Source organism: Epinephelus moara, chromosome 20 (genome assembly GCF_006386435.1).
Source record: "Epinephelus moara isolate mb chromosome 20, YSFRI_EMoa_1.0, whole genome shotgun sequence".
Taxonomy (NCBI): Eukaryota; Metazoa; Chordata; class Actinopteri; order Perciformes; family Serranidae; genus Epinephelus; species Epinephelus moara.
In genome coordinates, this window is record NC_065525.1 from 28,942,011 (window position 1) to 28,960,129 (window position 18,119).

Sequence of the window (18,119 nt, forward strand, 5' to 3'; positions counted from 1 at the left end):
ACAATGAGTTCACTGTACTCCAATGGCCTCCACAGTCACCAGATCTCAATCCAGTAGAGCACCTCTGGGATGTGGTGGAACGGGAGATTCACATCATGGATGTGCAGCCGACAAATCTGCAGCAACTGTGTGATGCTATCATGTCAATATGGACCAAAGACACTGAAGAATGTTTCCAGCACCTTGTTGAATCTATGACACCAAAAATTAAGGCAGTTCTGACGGCAAAACAGGGTACAACCTGGCACCAGCAAGGTGTACCTTATGAAGCGGCTGGTGTAGATCTCAGGGATGTGTAGAGGAGGACTTTAACTTAGACAAAATTAAAAGAAATCTCCACCATAAATTGATGCATAAAAATTCACCTGGACACAAAGTGTGTGACACTCAAAAATTTCTGGGGAGGCTGCCAGATAAGCGGATGAGAATGGATGGATGCACATGATTTAAATTTAGTTTCATCTGTGACATTTTCAGACAGGAAGTAAAAGTTCGGATTTGTGAGAAAATCAAAGGCTCTTTGTTGAGAAGAACACTTGTACCCTTAAGCGATTGGAGGGCCATCTCCTGGGTGGGTGGCGTATAAAACTGTGGTCTCTGCAGCAAAACATCAAACACATTTATAAAAAGACACTTTATTTAAAGTATGAATTTACAAAAGTTACAGTAAATCATCTCCTTTACAAGCTCCTTAAACATTTTTCACAACAGTTCAGGTTTCTTTAGCTCAACATTATTTTGAAATGTACAAAATTCCAGTAACATGTCATCGAGGGACTCGTAAAAAAAACTCTCAGTGTTCAGGCACAGGATCTGAGGGAGAGGACGCTGTAAAGAGCTCCTGACGCCCCGCTGAGTTAATCCAGTGGTCCCAACTTATCAGTCATAAATATCACACTGCTGGAATGATACAAAAAGGGAGACCTGCTTCCAGCTTTTAAAGTAAAAAATCTCTTGGCAGTCGGATACAAAACGTCAGTCGAACGTCCGAAGAAACACTTGGTCTGGTTTCATAGCTCTGCAGTGGCAACGACCAAAATATACAGTCACTATTAGAAACTATGATAAATACTGAAGCTCGCCGTCGATACAAAAACAGTCCTGTGTTATACCATCGTGTTGCTCTCGCCAATTTTATCCACCAGCTGAAAGATAATAGAGAAATAAGTTGTTAATAAGCTGCAACTTTTACTGAATCAGACAAAAATTTACTAAATAAAGCTCACAGGAAGAAAAAGAGGAAAATTATCTGTGAGAAGATTCATTTGAAAACCACTGAAGAGAATTTCCCTGCAGACGCAGTGAGGTTTTCACCACACACTCCTGATAACTGATCCTGGACACTGACAGTCTTCATAAACTCACAAAGGTCTCACACGGACTCAGAGTTCAGTACAACAGAGACTCTGTTCTCACACTGTCAGCGCTCACATCTCGGTAAAAGCCTTCCTCTAAACCTCTGTTTTACAAAGACCGTACAGGCTGTCTGAATAATCTCAACTTTCATCTGCGTCTCACAGTCTTCATCAGAAAATAGACTCTACTGCAGAAACTCCAAATCTGCTGTAAGCTCCAGCTCAGTTTCTGTTTCATGCCTGTTTAAACAGTTCAGCTAAAACCTGTTTACTTTGCAGCATTATTGAGGCATTTTCAGAAGCTTATTGATCCTTTTTAATGATTTCCTTCTCTCCTGGTTTTAGTTTTTGTCAGTTCAGTATGAAAATCAACTTGCAGAGACTAACACAGCTACAAGCAGGGACAGGCTCCACTGTTGCTGCGTTTAGGTACTTGGGGGAAACTCGGACAACTGAGAATTATGTGGAATTTATAGTTCTGCGTTGAATCAACGCCGTGGCTACGGCACAGGCTCCATGTCAACGCAGAGCCTACGCCATAGCCTGACGTGAACCTCACCAGAAATGTAACTACATGTCGCAGTGATGCAGACTTCCTGTCTGTTTCTGTAAGCTGACACCATTTCCCTCAGTGGAAACAAAGTTTTTATTTAATTTAATTGACACCATTTCCCTCAGTGGAAACAAAGTTTTTATTTAATTTAATTTCACAGATAAGAAACAATATATTGTGAAGACAATAAAGCCTCCACTAAAATAGCATTTTAAGTCTCGTGTGTGATTTATCCTGGCTTCATGTGAGCAGAGGAAATCTCTGCTTGTCACTAGGCTAATTTATACAATGTAAAATGCCATAGGTTGGCGCTAATAATGCTAGCATGTTATATTTGTTTGGAAAATGTGATTAGTATAAGACAGTTGTTTTGTCAGTGAACCTTGTGAGTTGTAATGGAGCCGAATTTTGTAATGTTACCTTTGTTAAATGTTGCTGTTGTCCCTGACTTCATATGAGAAGAGGTAAAGATCACTAGCTGCTAGGTTAACAACCAGAACACAGCAGATTAAGAAGAAAATAAGAAAATACAGGCAGAGAGTCGCCGCAGATAAATGCACCGCCCAACAGTTCTAATGGGTCATAAGTGATGACTGAGAGATGAGTTTTGTATGAGTCTTGTTTTTTTAGGAATATCCTGCATAGTATATCTTTAAGGGGGCATTTGATTTGTGATTCATTGATCGTCATGATACTTACTGAACTGATTCCTGGCAAACTGAGCAAAGACCCGAGCACAGGTATTCGCCTGATGAAGCCCACCGCCACCGGGAAGAATCCTCTGTAGAGAGAAAGAATCAGATCAGACCCCAAAAAATTACTGATTCAGGATAGTGATGACAAAGATTTGTTTTTTTTCTGTCTGAGCCGACCTGAACAAGAGGAAGAAACCGTAGATCTCCAGAACGACTCCAATGATCGGCCAGCCGATCAGCACCACAAACACTCCTCCCAGGAAGAAGCTGGTGGCTTTTACTTTGTGCCTCTGGAAGAAGAATCTGAACGTTCGCTCCAGGCCGATGACGAAGGACAGGCCGGACACAAACAGGATCTGCACAATAAGCGAAGACGCACAAGGTGAGACAACAGTCAGGTGAAATGAGGGAGATGTTTGACTGTAGTAGTTTTACAGGTTAACTCACATTTCCAATGGCAAGGAGAGCTTTATCGAAAAAAAGCACCATCCCAAAGAAGAGGAAAAACACGCCGAACCCTGTCAGCCCCATCCCAATTTCTGTAAGAAACAAGACAGACATCAGTTAACATCACATCATAAACTGTTTTTAAAATAAATCTTTAATTTCCATGAGGAAACTGAGCTGCTGCAGACACTATCAGGGTGCAACAAAAAAGTAAGATAAAACTTTAACACACAAAAAAGGTAAACTGTGAAATAAAGAGTGTGTGGATAAAAGTATAAAAGATAACAGTAGTTGAGAAGTGTGTTGGTCTCCATCCAACTCAATGAGAAAGAAAGAAACTACACGAATAAGAGCAGTGCTGCATCAGTAAAAGAAAATATTCAGTGTATACTTTTTTTCTTACCACCATAGATTATTTCATCGTAGCTTTGTCATTGTTGGTAATGTTGCAACTGCTCAATGATAACATTGGATTTTTTAAATGATCTTTGCATCTATAAGACAAAGTACCTTGATCTCTAGCCAGGTGGCCCCAAAACAGACACTACAGTGTGGTTATTGAACAATAAACAGTTTATCAAATGACTTTAACAGAAAATTCAACATCTCATACACTGTGGTAGAAAATTGTATCCATATTACAGTCTCCTAATTAATTGTATGTACAAACTAGCGCTGAAAAAACATTTACTGTAAATGGTATACTTCCATATATTAATACCAATTTTAAAACCTGGTAAACTGGTAATTAATAGTAACTGACATGTAAACAGATAAAGTATTAACAGATCAAATACAAACACTAGCTGATACAATGAATTAAAGTTAAGAGAATATTTTAAATAAAACTAGTTACTTCTCCATTTAATAAACAGTGACGTGCCGCTAAGTGACGTAACTACGCTCTCAGCCAATGGTGTTAGAGATGCTAACATCCCGCAGCTAACAAACCGGGTTTTTACACAGAAACGTTACAGACACAATAAACGGTTCTTACTCTGTGAATCCGTGAGTGAAATCATTTTGACGGCAGCAGGAGGATTTATCAAATAACACAAAGCTCGTAACGACTCGGACCTGCTGCTTTGTGCCGCTAACTAACTGATTCAACAGCAGCGGAGAGGATGAGGACGAAGACGCTAGCGGTCTGTGACGTCACGTCCTCCGGAGCTACGCACGCGCATATTCCGCCAAAGATCGTCTATGAGAGCAGATGTGTTGATGACCTTCAGTGATGTTTCTGCTCCCCACAGTGAATTGTGACTTTAACTAATAACTGTTTTGCTCTCCGTATTATCCTCCTGACACCTGAACTTTTGTTTGGTGTGCGTTTTTAGTTTCTCCTATGTATTTGTGATCAGTATGACTCGGTGACTTTCAAAAAAATAAACACTGTAAACAATAATAAAGTCCTATGTCATTTACATGAGTACTTCCTAAATAACAGCGTCTTAGTTTGTAACTGTTGCTAAAACTGGTCAAATTTGTTGTCATATCAAACTACAAATATTATTAATCATAAATAAACAAGTTTCAACCATAAAATGTGATCAGGTTTTGGATCTTGTCCACTTTTGTGTCGGGAACGGCTGCAGACTGACTTGGCAGAGACGGCTGCCATCTTGTTTTTACATGGATTAGTGCATTGGGCAAAATCACAGATGGAAACCTGGTTACAACTTTTACTTTCTCAAGATTGTCAAGTTTGATTTTCCTCTTGGCGCTCCACCAGGGCCATTAGATGGGACAAAGAAGTGTCCACGAACGAGGACAACAGGTCTAAGTTAAACAGAATAAAGTATAAGGTCACATTAACCGAAAATGTGATGCAATCATATGAGGGTATAACCAACATGCATTTCCTTCCTATCCCACTTACTCCATACAGGGTCACAGATGAATCTGTCATTCTGGAAAATCTGGAACCCTTCGAGAACATGGACTGATTTACACGTTAAAAACGAAACCTGTTTTTTAGAATAGACTTCTGGTGCTCATAAGAACCCAGATAAGTTCACGTCAGTATTAGTGAACTGAGTATTTATTTTTGACAGTCTACAGTGACATAACTTTAGTAGCTATAGGACAGGAGGTGTAGACCATAAGCATTGTAAAGTTATTTTCTGGTCTGTGTGGTTTCTGGTACCCAGAGATTCGCGCGGAGTGAGACCTCTTCATATTTTTAAAGCTACCCTAAATCTGCGCACGCGTGTTGGAGCGTTTCTGTGCGTCATGGTTGCGCAGGGATTGCGCCTTTTATTTGTAAACTTACGCTTTCTGTTCACTATTTTTCACATATTTCACTAATATTTACTCCTAATACTGTTTCCCAGACGGTGTATGTGTTTGATTCGTGATGTTGCTTTAAATACAGAGAACATTGCGGACACTACGTACCTTTTTCCGTGATGTCAGAACGGAACTACAACTCCCATGAGCCCGCGCGATACGGAAGCGTCTCAGGGAGAATCTCAGATTCAGACGTGTTCAACTGAAACAGGAGTTTGTGTTGAATCAGAAAAACCTCCGGTCAAACACAAACCGCAGCTCGTTAGCAAATATGCTCCGAGCAGAGACCCGCTTAATGAAGTGACACATTTTCCTCCGAGTTATAGTCGCACTGAGCCAACATGGGGACTGCTTTTGCCATTGCCCTGGTTTTTGTCGGATGCTGTAGCAATGTGGTGTCTCTGGAGCTGCTCGTCAGGTCAGTGACTAACTTAGACTGTTTATGAGTTTGTGTCCGGTTTACTGCACCAAACTTTTCTCAGTTGTTAGTTGTCTTTGTTTTGACTTCATGCTGAACCAGTACTTTTGTGACCATATCCAAAAGCAAGGTCTAGCAACAGTGCAGTGACACATAAACATGTTGTCAGAGGTGGAAACTAACTATTGAGCTGTTAGTTTAACTGCTATTAAGTAGCTTTGCCATTCACTGGTGCAGAACTACTGTTCATGAAGCTTAAACTGACTGGCACCCTGATGTTTTCATAATATAAGATAAGACAGAACTTAACTAATCTCAGTGGTATTCTTTGTGGCAGAGGTGTTTAATACAGTTAGATAATAGTATAAATATATAATAACCTGTGTGTACATGTAGTGAAGTAAAATCATATATTCATGATTAAATAGAATAAGAATAAGTAAGGGAAAATGAAATAAAGGGAGTTGTAACGCATTAGTAAATTGGATCCTGGATTCTCATCAGCTTCTGTCACTGCAGTTGTTATCTTTCTTCTTAAAGCTCTCATAAGTACATGGATGAATGAGTTGGTTGGGTCTTGTCATTGTGTGCAGCTCTTCTAATGTTCTACATGTTACTGTGTGTATTTTTATTTTTACTGTGTGGTTGTTTGGCTGTAACCTTTTGTATGCTGCTGTCTTGGCCAGGTCTCCCTTGTTAAAGAGATCAATGATCTCAACAGGACTTACCTGGTTAAAAATGGGTTAACTAAATAAATAAAATAAATAAATGGAATATACATGGGCAGATCATGAGACTGTGGGCCCCTGGACACAGGTATTCAAAGGCCCCACCCCCACCCCTCATACTCAAGTCCTTTTTTACACAGAGATTACGTCATCAGGCGTCTATGAAGTCCCTTCGTTACGCTGCCTTGTTTTTTTTAGATAGAAACCAAACAACAACGACATCATGCCGCCCCAGTGAGTGATTTTAGTCAGCATGTCAAAGTCCTGGAAGCAAAAGAAACATGATGAGCGTGATGTGTAACACGACAGTATCGGCCTCTAGTGTGACATATAACATACATGTCGGTAGTGATTTCGTTACAGTAACAATGGCATAACATGGCAATGACAATCATTTATTGTCACTGTTATATGGCAGCTGATCTTGTCCTTAGCTCAGAGGGTAAGGAGCTCCCGTACCACATTGTTTTTACAAATTGTGGACATTTTCGGCTGCAGTTCTTCTTTGAGTTAGCTGCTAACTGCTCTTAGCTGCTTTTTAAATCTCCCAGCAGTGGTGCACACACATAACACTTGGTCAAAATGTCACATGTGTTCTGTCCTGTTGGCTGTCCTTTTTACATAGACGTCAATTCGGTGTGTATAAGGGGCCATAGACTTGCAGTGGTATGACTCTCTGTGTCTCTTTGTAGTCATGATGCATCTCTCTGTAGTTGTTTTGCCTGTTTTTGTAGTTGTTTTGTCTCTTTGCTGTCTTTTTGTGTTTCCTCCTGGTCAGTATGTGTTAATCTGAGTAACATTTTGCCGGTGTAGGCCAGGCAGGCCCCCTGACACTTGTGGCCCCTGGGCCCATTCAGTCATCCAGCCATGGTAGATAATAAATCAATCAATAAATAAATACCAATGTGTTGCCCTGACCTGTTTTAAACTGTACAGTGTTTTGCAACGTCAGACATTTTTAGCTTTACCTCATTTGCTGTTAAATCTGGATATTTTCTGTTTTGTCTTTCAGAGAGTTTCCAGGATGCGGCAACATCGTCACCTTTGCTCAGTTTGTATTCATCGCATTAGAGGGTTTCATCTTTGAAACAAACTTTGGGAGAAAGAAACCAGCGATCCCTGTGAGGTAAGAACTCATCAATGGGGTTTTAACTTCCAGCTGCAGGAACAAATGTAGGACAACGTAGATGCTTAAACAAACCTGTTATGTTCTTTTTTTTTTCCAGTAACTATGTGATCATGGTGACCATGTTCTTCACCGTCAGTGTGATCAACAACTACGCTCTCAACTTCAACATCGCCATGCCGTTACACATGATCTTCAGATCGGTAACATCTTTTGTTTGCCTGCTTTTCACCGTCATTTTTAGATTCTTTCTTTCTCCTCCACCTCAATCTGATCTCTGTCTTGTTTTTTTGCAGGGATCACTAATCGCTAACATGATTCTGGGAATCATCATCCTGAAGAAAAGGTGCTTCCTCTGACAACAATAATACTACACGTCTCATACAGATGAAGTCATGACTGCAGGTTTAAAAGCCTAGTTATTTGTATCTCACCTTCTTCTCACTCTGCAGGTATTCAGCAAGTAAATATCTGTCAATAGCTTTAGTTTCAGCCGGTATCTTCATCTGCACCATCATGTCTGCCAAACAAGTGGTGAGTCTTCTGCAGAACATGTTTTCTGTGCAGCATTTTCTTCAGTCAAAGATTAAATCTCTTAAAATATGCAAACTTGTAGTGGCTGTAATATTTTTTTATGCATTCTGTCATTTTGTCTCTGCAGAATGTGGCCAATGAGGGATCAGACGAGCAAGGCTTTTATGCCTTCATGCACTGGCTTGTAGGTGAGTTCCAGGTGCCAAACACTTCAAGTTGACATTACATTTGGAAAGGCTGAAGCTAGTGATTAATTTCGTTATAACTTTAGCTATTGCTTTTATTTAATTGATTTAATTTAATTCTATTTTGTCTATAAAATGTCAGAAAATAATGAAAATCCCCTTTATATCTTTCCACAGTCCCAAAGTGACTTCTTTAGATGGCTTTTTGTTCCCAACCAACAATCCAAATTCAGTTCATAAGTACATAAAGGGCGGGGTGTCAGTGCCTTAGTGGATAGAGCAGGCGCTCCATGTACAAGGCTGTTGCCGCAGCGGCCCGGGTTCGACTCCAACCTGTGGCCCTTTGCTGCATGTCACTCCCTCTCTCTCTCTCCCCCTTTCACACTTGTCTGTCCTATCAATTGAAGGCTAAAATGCCCAAAAAATATCTTTCTATTTCAATTGACCCTTCGCTAAGTCCCGCCCCTGTACACAGACTGGCCAATTATAATGTAGCATCAGCCCAGCTCTCACCACGGTCCGACAACAACACAAATCTCAGACTGACTCTGATGCAATCGTCTCAGATTTCCTTCATTTTCAGGCTGGTTTTGTGGATTTGGAGCTAAATGTTGTGCCTGGGCCACGTCGTGTATTAATGATACTCGTTACCTGGAGAGGTTGGAAAAAGATTCAGATCTTCCCTGTTCCAAAACCAAAATCAAACCCTGAGAAGTGTAGGGTTAGCTAGCTAGCTACTGAAGATATAGCCTACTGAATGTATACACATGCTGCTTTCGCTTTTTAATGATTATAACAGTGAAACAAAGACCCTGACAGTCTGGTGGCAGAGGTGCGGGTGTAGCCAAACACCATTTATCTGCACACACTGCGATGCCACACAGCTGGTTCAATATCAGCAAAGCTTCCCTTTATATCCATTGTCTTGTGTGGCGATCAGCAGTGATGTGGTGGTTCACTTTTACACTGTGATCTGTAGCCTATAGTTTGGCTTTAGCTTCTAACTATCTTTGTCTTTTTAACCTGTTGTTGCTGCTGAGTCAGTTTGACATCCTGGATATATCCTTCAAACACAGACTGTAGACCCCTCTGTCTGCTTCTCTCTGGAATCACTGTTTCATTTTTACAGATATTATTTCTTCAGGGAGTGCAGTTAGTTACAGTGTGGGCTCCATGCTTACTCTGAAAGCTTGTCGGACCATCACAAACGGGCGGGGCTTAGCAAAAGGTCAATAACTTTTTAAAAAAACACTTTTTACTGTTGTTAAACACGGCCGCCTGTGACTTCAGTTCATCAAGAATTCTCTACATTGTTGTATTCTTTGTTGACCGGAGTCATGCATTATTTAATGCGGGCAACCAGCTACATTAACATTATGTTTTGGGGCGCCCACTAACTCACCTGGTGGAGCAGCCGTCCCATGAACAAAGGCTGTGACCATGCTGCACCAGCTACGGGTTCAGTTCCAGCCCGCTGCCCTTTGCTGCATGTCATCCCCCCTCTCTCCCCCTTTTAAACTATATCTGTCCTTCCAAAAATGTCTTTTAAAAAAAGTAGTTGTAAAAGTGTTTTTATTTTATTGTTGTTCATTTCTACCCATTCAGGTATCGCCATGTTGACCTTTGCTCTGCTGATGTCTGCGAGGATGGGCATTTTCCAGGAGACACTGTACAAGCAGTACGGAAAACACTCCAAGGAAGCTCTCTTCTATAATGTGAGATTTCTCTCTGCTCCGACACGCAGGGCGCTCCCAGAAGATTCACACATCTTCAGGGGAAGCTCAAGCTTAGGAAATATTCCCTCTTGAGAATTAATTATGGTGTCAGCAGCTGTTGATGGTTTCTTTTTCTTGTCTCTTTGTAGCATTGCCTGCCTCTGCCAGGCTTCCTGCTTCTCTCCACAAACATCTACAAACACTGTGTCTTCTTCAGTCAGAGCAGTGAGTGACATCGACTCATTCAGGAAAACTCATGTTTCTGCATCTTTATTCACAGGTGTAAATAAGTATCTTCTCTCTCTCAGCTCCTACAGTCATTCCTGTGGTTGGAGTGACGATGCCGATAATGTGGGTCTACCTGCTGATCAACGTCATCACACAGTATCCTGTCAAACAAAAAGTTTATTTCACTAGCTTGTGTTTATTTATCTCCCGTAACAGTTATTGCAGTGATGACCAACATCCACAAGATGATAGAAAAACCACATTTCTGCTACACAAATGTATTTTTTTCTGGAACAGGTGCTATTTTGTGTAAAATACAACATAGTTCTGTTTCTTTTGACGTCTGAACCTGCTCTCAACTAGCATGGTAGACACATCCAACCTGTGGTGAGAGGTTGCAGGTCGACACACTGCTTTAATTTACATTGAGGTGTCAAAACTTGTTTGATTTGAGGTTTTCCTGTTTGATTTTTTTTATCTGAAGGATCAAAAGTTGGTCTGATTCTTAAGTGCGTAACACATTGGGGGCCTCAGATAGCGCTGCATCAATCAAATTTACTGTTCTCTGATCAGATATTGTGCTAATTTTAAAGGGACAGTTCACACTAAAAGCAAAAATACCTATCAGTCCTCTACCTGTAGTGCTATTTATTAATCTAGATTGTTTCAGTGAGTTGCCAAGTGTTGGAGATATCAGCCGCAGAGATGTCTGCCTTCTCTCCAGTATAATAGAACTAGATGGCACTCGGTTTGTGGTGTTCAAAGCGCCATAATAATACCTTTGGAAAAACTCAAGATCGACATCTCTCTCCAGAAATAATGACTCGACACCTGTACTATGAAGCCAGTTCAACTAACTCTCGTTATCTGGTTTGACTAACCTGAGCAGTTTCACGTAGGAACTCACAACAACGATATCACTAGCTGTTTATTACTGTTCATTTTAAATTGCAGGGCGCTTTATTTCCTCCCACTCTGTTTACAGACTTTAACCAGTTATTTTCAGGTACGTGTGCATCCGTGGCGTTTTCATCCTGACCACAGAGTGCGCCTCGCTGACCGTCACTCTAGTGGTGACACTGAGAAAGTTCCTCAGCCTCATCTTCTCCATCATGTACTTCCAAAACCCGTTCACTGCGTGGCACTGGGTGGGCACAGCGGTGGTGTTCCTGGGAACTCTGCTGTACACGGAGGTGCTGAGCAGCGTGTACACGGCTCTGCGTGGACCTGGCGTCAAGGAGAAGAAGGCAGAGTGAAGACGAGGAAGAGGAAGGGACTAGAAAAACAGCCACTGTGTTGGACTCGGAGATTGTTTTTGGTTGATTATACTGCAGCGGTTTTATACAGTTATGTCGTTTTGTTTAGGTTGTGGTAATTCCCTTACACACTCACACGCACACAGAGTTTACAGGATAAGGCTGGTGATATTTTATATTTTAACGGTGTTATTCTGTATCTGAAACACAGACAAACACAGTTAGCAACTAGCTGGTGAACATAGTGGAGTATTTAGCAGCTAAAGAGCCAGATGTTTTTCTCAGGAGTTGGTGGAGACCAAAAATGGAGCTAAAAGAGAGTAAATATTGGATTTAACATGACTCCAAATTAATGATAATATTACTCCATGTCTGCTGGACGTGTAAATATGCAACTGTTTACTAACAGTTTCACCACATCAGCTTGAAAAGGGATGATATGTCAGAAGCTAGAACAATTAGTCAGTCGAAAGAAATATAATTTGCAACAAGTTTCTTGTTGTAATTGATTAATAGTCATTCTTGAAGCAAAATTCCCTGATATTAGTAGTTTAAGGTTATAAAATGGGATAATTTGCTGCTTTTTAAAATTTGTTTAACATTTAGGTAAATGGGGCTTTGAACTGTTTCTGGTATTTCAGAGACAAAACTTTTAACAAAGAAAAAAAAATCTGCAGAATAATTGATAATGAAAAATAATAAAATAATTATAAAATAATTTTAATAATTATAATGAAATAATTGTATTATTTTATTTTATTATTTATTATATATAAAAAAATAAATAAATTACTTGCAGCCTTAAAATAGTTGTATGTGAGTGCTGAGTTCTGAGATTGTGTGTGCTGCCCCCTAGTGGCCAGAAAACAGTTATTGCAGCTTTAAAACTTCTGTAAAATGGTTAAATATTTTCCAGAAGCAGCTGGGCACTGACATTTTTAAGCAAACATCACTCACATGGGAGCAAATAGTGCATTTGTTGGGGACTATTTTCAGCTGTGGATGAATATACAGTGTTAAGGATTCACTCTTTAATAGACTTGAACAGTTTTTGGGAAACAGTGGCGCTCTGCTGCACAGATTAGAGGAATAAGTTATATTAGGCTTTGGCTTCTTGTTAAAATGATCAGTTCATCGTCAGTTTTGGTCTTTAAACGGAGTTTACTAATGATAAGAAATATAAATAGAGGATATAGAGTATCACCTGCCCTATTCTTTAACATTGGTACCTCATTAGCATTCACGGATGCAAAATCATGGTGCACCTTTGTTTTTTCTGTAATGTTATTTCAATATTTATTTTCAAAGGTGACAGCTGATTTACTTTATATTAACATCAGTAGGATTACAGTGAACACGCTTAAGTGATGCTGGATGGATAAAATATGTTCATGTTAAAGGAGCAGCTGGAACCTGAGTATACATTGGGATCATTTATGGAGCTCATGTTTAGGCTGTTTTGTTTTCTCATGTGTCAACATGTCTCAGGTGTATCGGACCAGTATGTCAACAGAAAACATCAATAAATCTTTACACTCCCTGCCAACTGAAATTAAAACGACAACCTGGCGACAAGAATGTTTAAAAAGCTGTAATGGAAAGTAACTAAGTACATTTACCTAAGTGCTTTATTTAAAGGGTAACGTCTGTGTTTTGCAACCAGGGGTCTCATTTATAAAACAGTGTGTAGGATCCATACTTAAAATGTATGTACGGACAAAAGCCAAAAATGGTGTGTGCCAAAAAAAACCCGCCAATTTCCCGTCTCCAAAGTGTTGGTAAGCATGGGTCAAAATTTCTCCCATCAAGTTTTTTTTTATAGCTCCGAACTTTACCTTTGGAAGTGATGTACACCTCTTTCAGGCCTAATTTTGTGTGTATGTGTTTATAAATGAGACCCAAAGTGACAAATGGAAACAACAATTTTTGACACTGGTCCAGTATGGGCAAGAGCGCTGCAGCTGTCAGCGGCGAAACAGGCTGCAAGTAACCTCTTGGGGCACATACAGGCTGAGATTATTATTCTAAGTGTGTGACAGCATCATAGAAGAGATCCCTACAGAGATGGACCCTTTTTCTTAGAGGTCCTTTTGTTGAACCAGAGACAGCCACAAAGTCACTATCACCAAACTCCCAGACTCCGTTTAGATAACCAGTCATTTTAGTTTGTGTAGAGGCAGCATATTTACCTAACTGGGGGATTAAGGATTTATTTCAACCAAACCAGAATTGGAGATAAACCAGGATGTTTTTTGAAAGTTTTATTTTGTTACTGTTGACTTAGAATGATGTGTTTCACAATGATAAAATCAGGCTCAGATATTTACTATAAGTTTTTGACAACATTATGGAAAGGATCGCTACAGTGGTTGACCTTTTTGTTAAAGAGCAGGACTCCACCAGACTCCTTTTGAATAAAAAATAATTCTATCTATGTAAAACACACTTTATTCAGAATTTACAAAAACAAGATTGAAATCACCGAACCCATCTTATTTTGTCTTTTCACTCTCCCAACAATCACCATCTCTGGTTTGGTCCAAATAAACCTTTAATTCACCCTGTTGGATCTGAGAAAATGTCGACATTAATATTTGTACACACATTCTAAGCTAACGTTCAGGTGGGTAGTCAAAAACCTGTTTTATACATCCAAAGAGCTTGTGTAAATATGAACTGCTTGGCAACCAGACCAGGTGTCTTAACTGAGACAGGCCTTTATTTGTCAAAATGTGTCGACACACCAGCTTGTAAAAGGGACTAGGCTTTTAATTGAAGTTTTATGGTATTATAGATGTAAGATAAATAGTTGTAATTAGCCCACCTTTACCAGCATGACCATTCAAATGAAGGTTACACATAAATGCATCAATGATTTTAATACAATTATACATTATTCTGAAATGAGACATTCTGCACAGAGTATGTTTATTTATGTAGATTACATCTTGATTATAATACTTTTTACTTTTAATTAAATACAATTTTTAATGCAGGATTTATACTAAAGTATTGCTGCTTTTACTTAAGTCAAACATCTGAGCACTTTTTCCATCACTGGTCCAAAGCACAATGGATTATTTATTAGGTAAATACATTATTACACACAGGGACACAATGTTCTCTCATACTTCATTGGCTTTAATGACCTGACCAATCCGGAGAGGCGTTGTTCAGCTCCGACCAATAGCAGCAGCTGTTATTGAGAGTCAGTGGTGGGAAGGGCAGGTTGTTGCTGCTGAGTTGATTTCACTGAGAGCACATCCACGCTGTGGATTAAATATTTGTAGTAACCAGTAAACAGCTGATAGTGGTGTGCAGCTGCGGGAGTGTGGATGGGGGGAAACAGCCCGAGTCACCTCTCTCAGGAGGATGGAGAAGGTGGAGGAGTCACTTTTGTGAAGGGCATCCGGGTGAGTGAAGCTCAGGGGGGACATGCGTGGACTCAAGTGGGAGAAAGTATTTTAACAAAAGGTCTCATGCATAATGTGATAACAGAGAGACCGCTGCAGAGTGCATGGGTGTTCATGTTTCATTTTAAATCCTGGCTCATAGCTATTTCCCTGGTCATCTGATACGTAATCAATAAGTATTGATCATGCTCTCATGATTGTTGTTGCACAAAGTCAGCTGGCGTTAAATATAGAAAGAACATGGTCGCTTCTCACAGGGAGCACGAGAAAAAACAAATAGCCTCAACATAGATAATCATTTAAATCACGAATTTAACTAAATAAAGTTTTTTCCTAAATCCTTAAAGTGACAAAAACAATATAATTAAAGAAGTCTGTGAATGAACTCTTAATTATGTGGTTAATTTTAGGCAATTAATGATGTGCGACCTTTGAGTATCGACCACTATCGGTGACCTCCTGCAACATCAAGCAAACTTTTAATTAACAAGTCGCCAAAAATGGTTTGCGCTCTTCCCTCAAAAGGATTTTAATTAATACTAACAATGAGGTTAAGTTCATAGAATAATATATTTGTGATTATGATGAAATATTTTATCATTTTCTAATCTTTAAATAAACAATAATCATTTTTATCTCATCATATCAGGCTTTCAAAACTTTCCTCCCTTACAAGCTCCATGCAGTAACTGTTATGGAGCTTTCAGTTGTATCACATGGTCTTCCTCAGTAGATGAAGTAGTCACAGAGTTGTAGATGTTCAAGTTTCTGTTTTTCTGAGCAATTCAAAAGTTTCTCCTCCATGTTGGCTCAAAAGTTGACAGCAAAAGATAATTATTTTTCATGCTTTTGAAGGTCAAGAATTAACTTTTTTGGGGGGGGGGGGGGGGGGCATAATTTTATTTTCCACACAACCTGCAGGTATACATTAACCAATAACTGCTGTCAATGTCACAGCACATGTAGATATAAAAAAAATAGAAACAAAAACAGTCTGACCTTAGTATCATACCTCGTGTAACACAGCTCTACTGTTATGACAAGCATGATGTAACCTGCCACTGTCATCCTAGCAACAGAGAGCTCCTCCAGATAAAATCTATTTCCACTGCTGAATAGAAAGACTGTATGGCGGCTTCCACCTCACCGCCAGCATCTTTTAAGCAGCAGTCCATGCTGATAACCAGAGCTAACTTTGAGTTTGATTTAACTTCTGCCCTGAATCATCGCAGACTACATGCTGGAGAGCAAATTTCAGATGGATGTTCTGTTATTTGCTCTCATAAACTTTTAACTGATGGACACTCCCATGTGATATGTAAGACTGAACTTTTAATCTAAAATGGTTTTTGTAACTGGGAAACCATCAGTGCTAAGTGTGGAGAACATTAACTTGATCACACAATGATCAGTACTAGATTGCAGGGAAGAGGGAAGCTTGTCGGGTTGAAATCATGAGAAAAGATTTTCACATAAGGCGTGCAGGGAAATTAACAGGGAAACAAAAGACAATTTTACTGCATTTAAACATTTAATCCTTTGATTTCTAGTAATATCTATTGAAGAAGCCCAGTTTTAAAACACAAGACAGTATATGGATGAAGTACATGGTTGAAAATTAACTTCTTTTTTTTTCCACCAGCCACTTAATAGATTACCTTTGTGTCTTGGCTGGTGAGTGAAGCAAATCTAGCAGCCACTTGCATACCTGCACTTGGCTGGTGGCTGGTGCTAATTTCCAGCCCTGATGGAGCACATCTTAAATAAAAAAAACCAATACTTATGCAGCTAATAAGCTAAAAAAATTACCTGTGATGTACTGTAAGGCGGGAGAAATTAAAATTCCTGTAGTTAGTTCTTGCTTCTGCACTAGGGTTGCAGCGGTATATTGTAAAACAGTTTACTGTGTGTATTTGCTTATCTGTGGTATTGGGGGGAAAAAAGAATCTTGCCTGTGCTCACATCCCCTTTCCTCCTAAACCCCTGTCCAGTTGTTTTCACATACTTGTATTAAAAAATGGTTTCAAGTTCCAATAATAATAAAACATTTGGTCAACCTTAAAAACCTTTATTTCATTCCTTTAAGGATCATTGTAACTGGTAATGATAATAATAATTGTGTAGTGTCTCGGGCGTCGGTGGCTTAGTGGATAGAGCAGGCGCCCCATGTACAAGGCTGTTGCCGCAGCGGCCCAAGGTCGACTCCATCCTGCGGCCCTTTGCTGCATGTCTCTCCCTCTCTCTCTCCCCCCTTCACACTTCACTATCCTATCAATTAAAGACAAAAATGCCCTAAAAAATATCTTTGAAAAAAAAAAATTGTGTAGTATCATATCCTGGGATAACATGACACCGTGATAATTTCATATCGTGAAAATCTCATAGTGTTGTGACCCCGTTCTGCACCATGCCATTACTGAGCTGTTTTTGCCAGTCAACCCTCTCCTCCCACTGTGGCAGTAAAATCACCTTTTAAAATATATATATATTCATTGTAAACAGTGGTTGAATTGTTAATTTTTAACAAGGGGGATGCAATGTAGCTTTGATTTTTTTTGCGTGCACACATCATGCCCACAATGACTTTCACAAAATGTACACCTCCCAAAGGACATTATTGCAGGATGCCTTAACCATAAAACAACAAATGATACCAATATTATTTTTCTACTCCAAATATCAAGCAAGTGATGTCAGATGTCACCAAAGCATGCACAGAAAAGCAGGTAAAGTTTGCAGTTAGCTAGCTGCCTAGCTGGTCAATTTCACTTTACTTTGGCTAGCTGAATGTTAGCTCTATCACAAAATAGCATAGGCTAACAGTAGCATAGCTAAATAAGGCATTTCTGTGGAAATAGCCACTGCAACATTCAAGTTTTGTGTGAGAAATCACGTCACTTAAATTATCTGGGCATGAGTCAAATCCAAGCTTCTCACCTGTTCTTTTCTTTTTAAAATAATCACGAAGGTCAAACTTTATTTTCATTTGGTCATGCTGCCAATGAATGCATCAACTGAGGCCCAATTCCAATCCGGCCCCTAAAGACTCAACTCCTGAACCCTCACTGACTTAACTGACGTCAGCTGTAAGTGATTGAGTGTGAGAGTCTGAAAGGGCTCCGGATGCTACAAATAGGAATGGGACAGCACTTATCCCCCTCTCTACAAAATGTTGTT

At 39.7% G+C, this 18,119-nt stretch overlaps 3 protein-coding genes across 4 annotated transcripts in view; 2 read left to right on the forward strand and 1 right to left on the reverse strand.

The window, feature by feature from the left end:
• Positions 1-619: 619 nt before the first annotated feature.
• Positions 620-4,212, reverse strand: golt1bb (golgi transport 1Bb). The gene is made up of 5 exons (XM_050073165.1): positions 4,048-4,212; positions 3,051-3,142; positions 2,781-2,959; positions 2,608-2,689; positions 620-1,145 (listed from the first exon to the last, which is right to left on the reverse strand). Exons 1-5 carry the CDS (start codon positions 4,070-4,072, stop codon positions 1,107-1,109), a joined length of 417 nt encoding a protein of 138 aa, XP_049929122.1. The 5' UTR covers positions 4,073-4,212; the 3' UTR covers positions 620-1,106.
• Positions 4,213-5,477: 1,265 nt separating this feature from the next.
• slc35b4 (solute carrier family 35 member B4) lies at positions 5,478-13,087 on the forward strand. The gene is made up of 10 exons (XM_050073894.1): positions 5,478-5,757; positions 7,498-7,611; positions 7,712-7,814; positions 7,908-7,957; positions 8,064-8,145; positions 8,273-8,333; positions 9,936-10,045; positions 10,195-10,270; positions 10,354-10,429; positions 11,280-13,087. Exons 1-10 carry the CDS (start codon positions 5,681-5,683, stop codon positions 11,527-11,529), a joined length of 999 nt encoding a protein of 332 aa, XP_049929851.1. The 5' UTR covers positions 5,478-5,680; the 3' UTR covers positions 11,530-13,087.
• Positions 13,088-14,739: 1,652 nt separating this feature from the next.
• Positions 14,740-18,119, forward strand: part of LOC126408494 (uncharacterized) — a 9,702-nt gene continuing 6,322 nt past the window's right edge. For both annotated transcript variants that reach the window (XM_050074066.1, XM_050074067.1), the window contains exon 1: positions 14,740-14,942. In XM_050074066.1, the coding sequence (XP_049930023.1) occupies positions 14,865-14,942 (78 nt within the window). In that variant the 5' untranslated portion in view covers positions 14,740-14,864. The remainder of the gene's footprint in view (positions 14,943-18,119) is intronic.

Bases quoted from the DNA above. Each gene is read 5' to 3' on its own strand.
- golt1bb (XM_050073165.1), bottom strand. From the start codon at position 4,072: ATGATTTCACTCACGGATTCACAGA. The intron at 3,143-4,047 runs GTAAGAACCGTT...TGTTTCTTACAG, and splicing joins TTCACTCACGGATTCACAGA to AAATTGGGATGGGGCTGACA. The intron at 2,690-2,780 runs GTCGGCTCAGAC...TTCTCTCTACAG, and splicing joins GGTTTCTTCCTCTTGTTCAG to AGGATTCTTCCCGGTGGCGG.
- slc35b4 (XM_050073894.1), top strand. From the start codon at position 5,681: ATGGGGACTGCTTTTGCCATTGCCCTGGTTTTTGTCGGATGCTGTAGC. The intron at 7,612-7,711 runs GTAAGAACTCAT...TTTTTTTTCCAG, and splicing joins AAACCAGCGATCCCTGTGAG to TAACTATGTGATCATGGTGA. The intron at 7,958-8,063 runs GTGCTTCCTCTG...CTCACTCTGCAG, and splicing joins ATCATCATCCTGAAGAAAAG to GTATTCAGCAAGTAAATATC.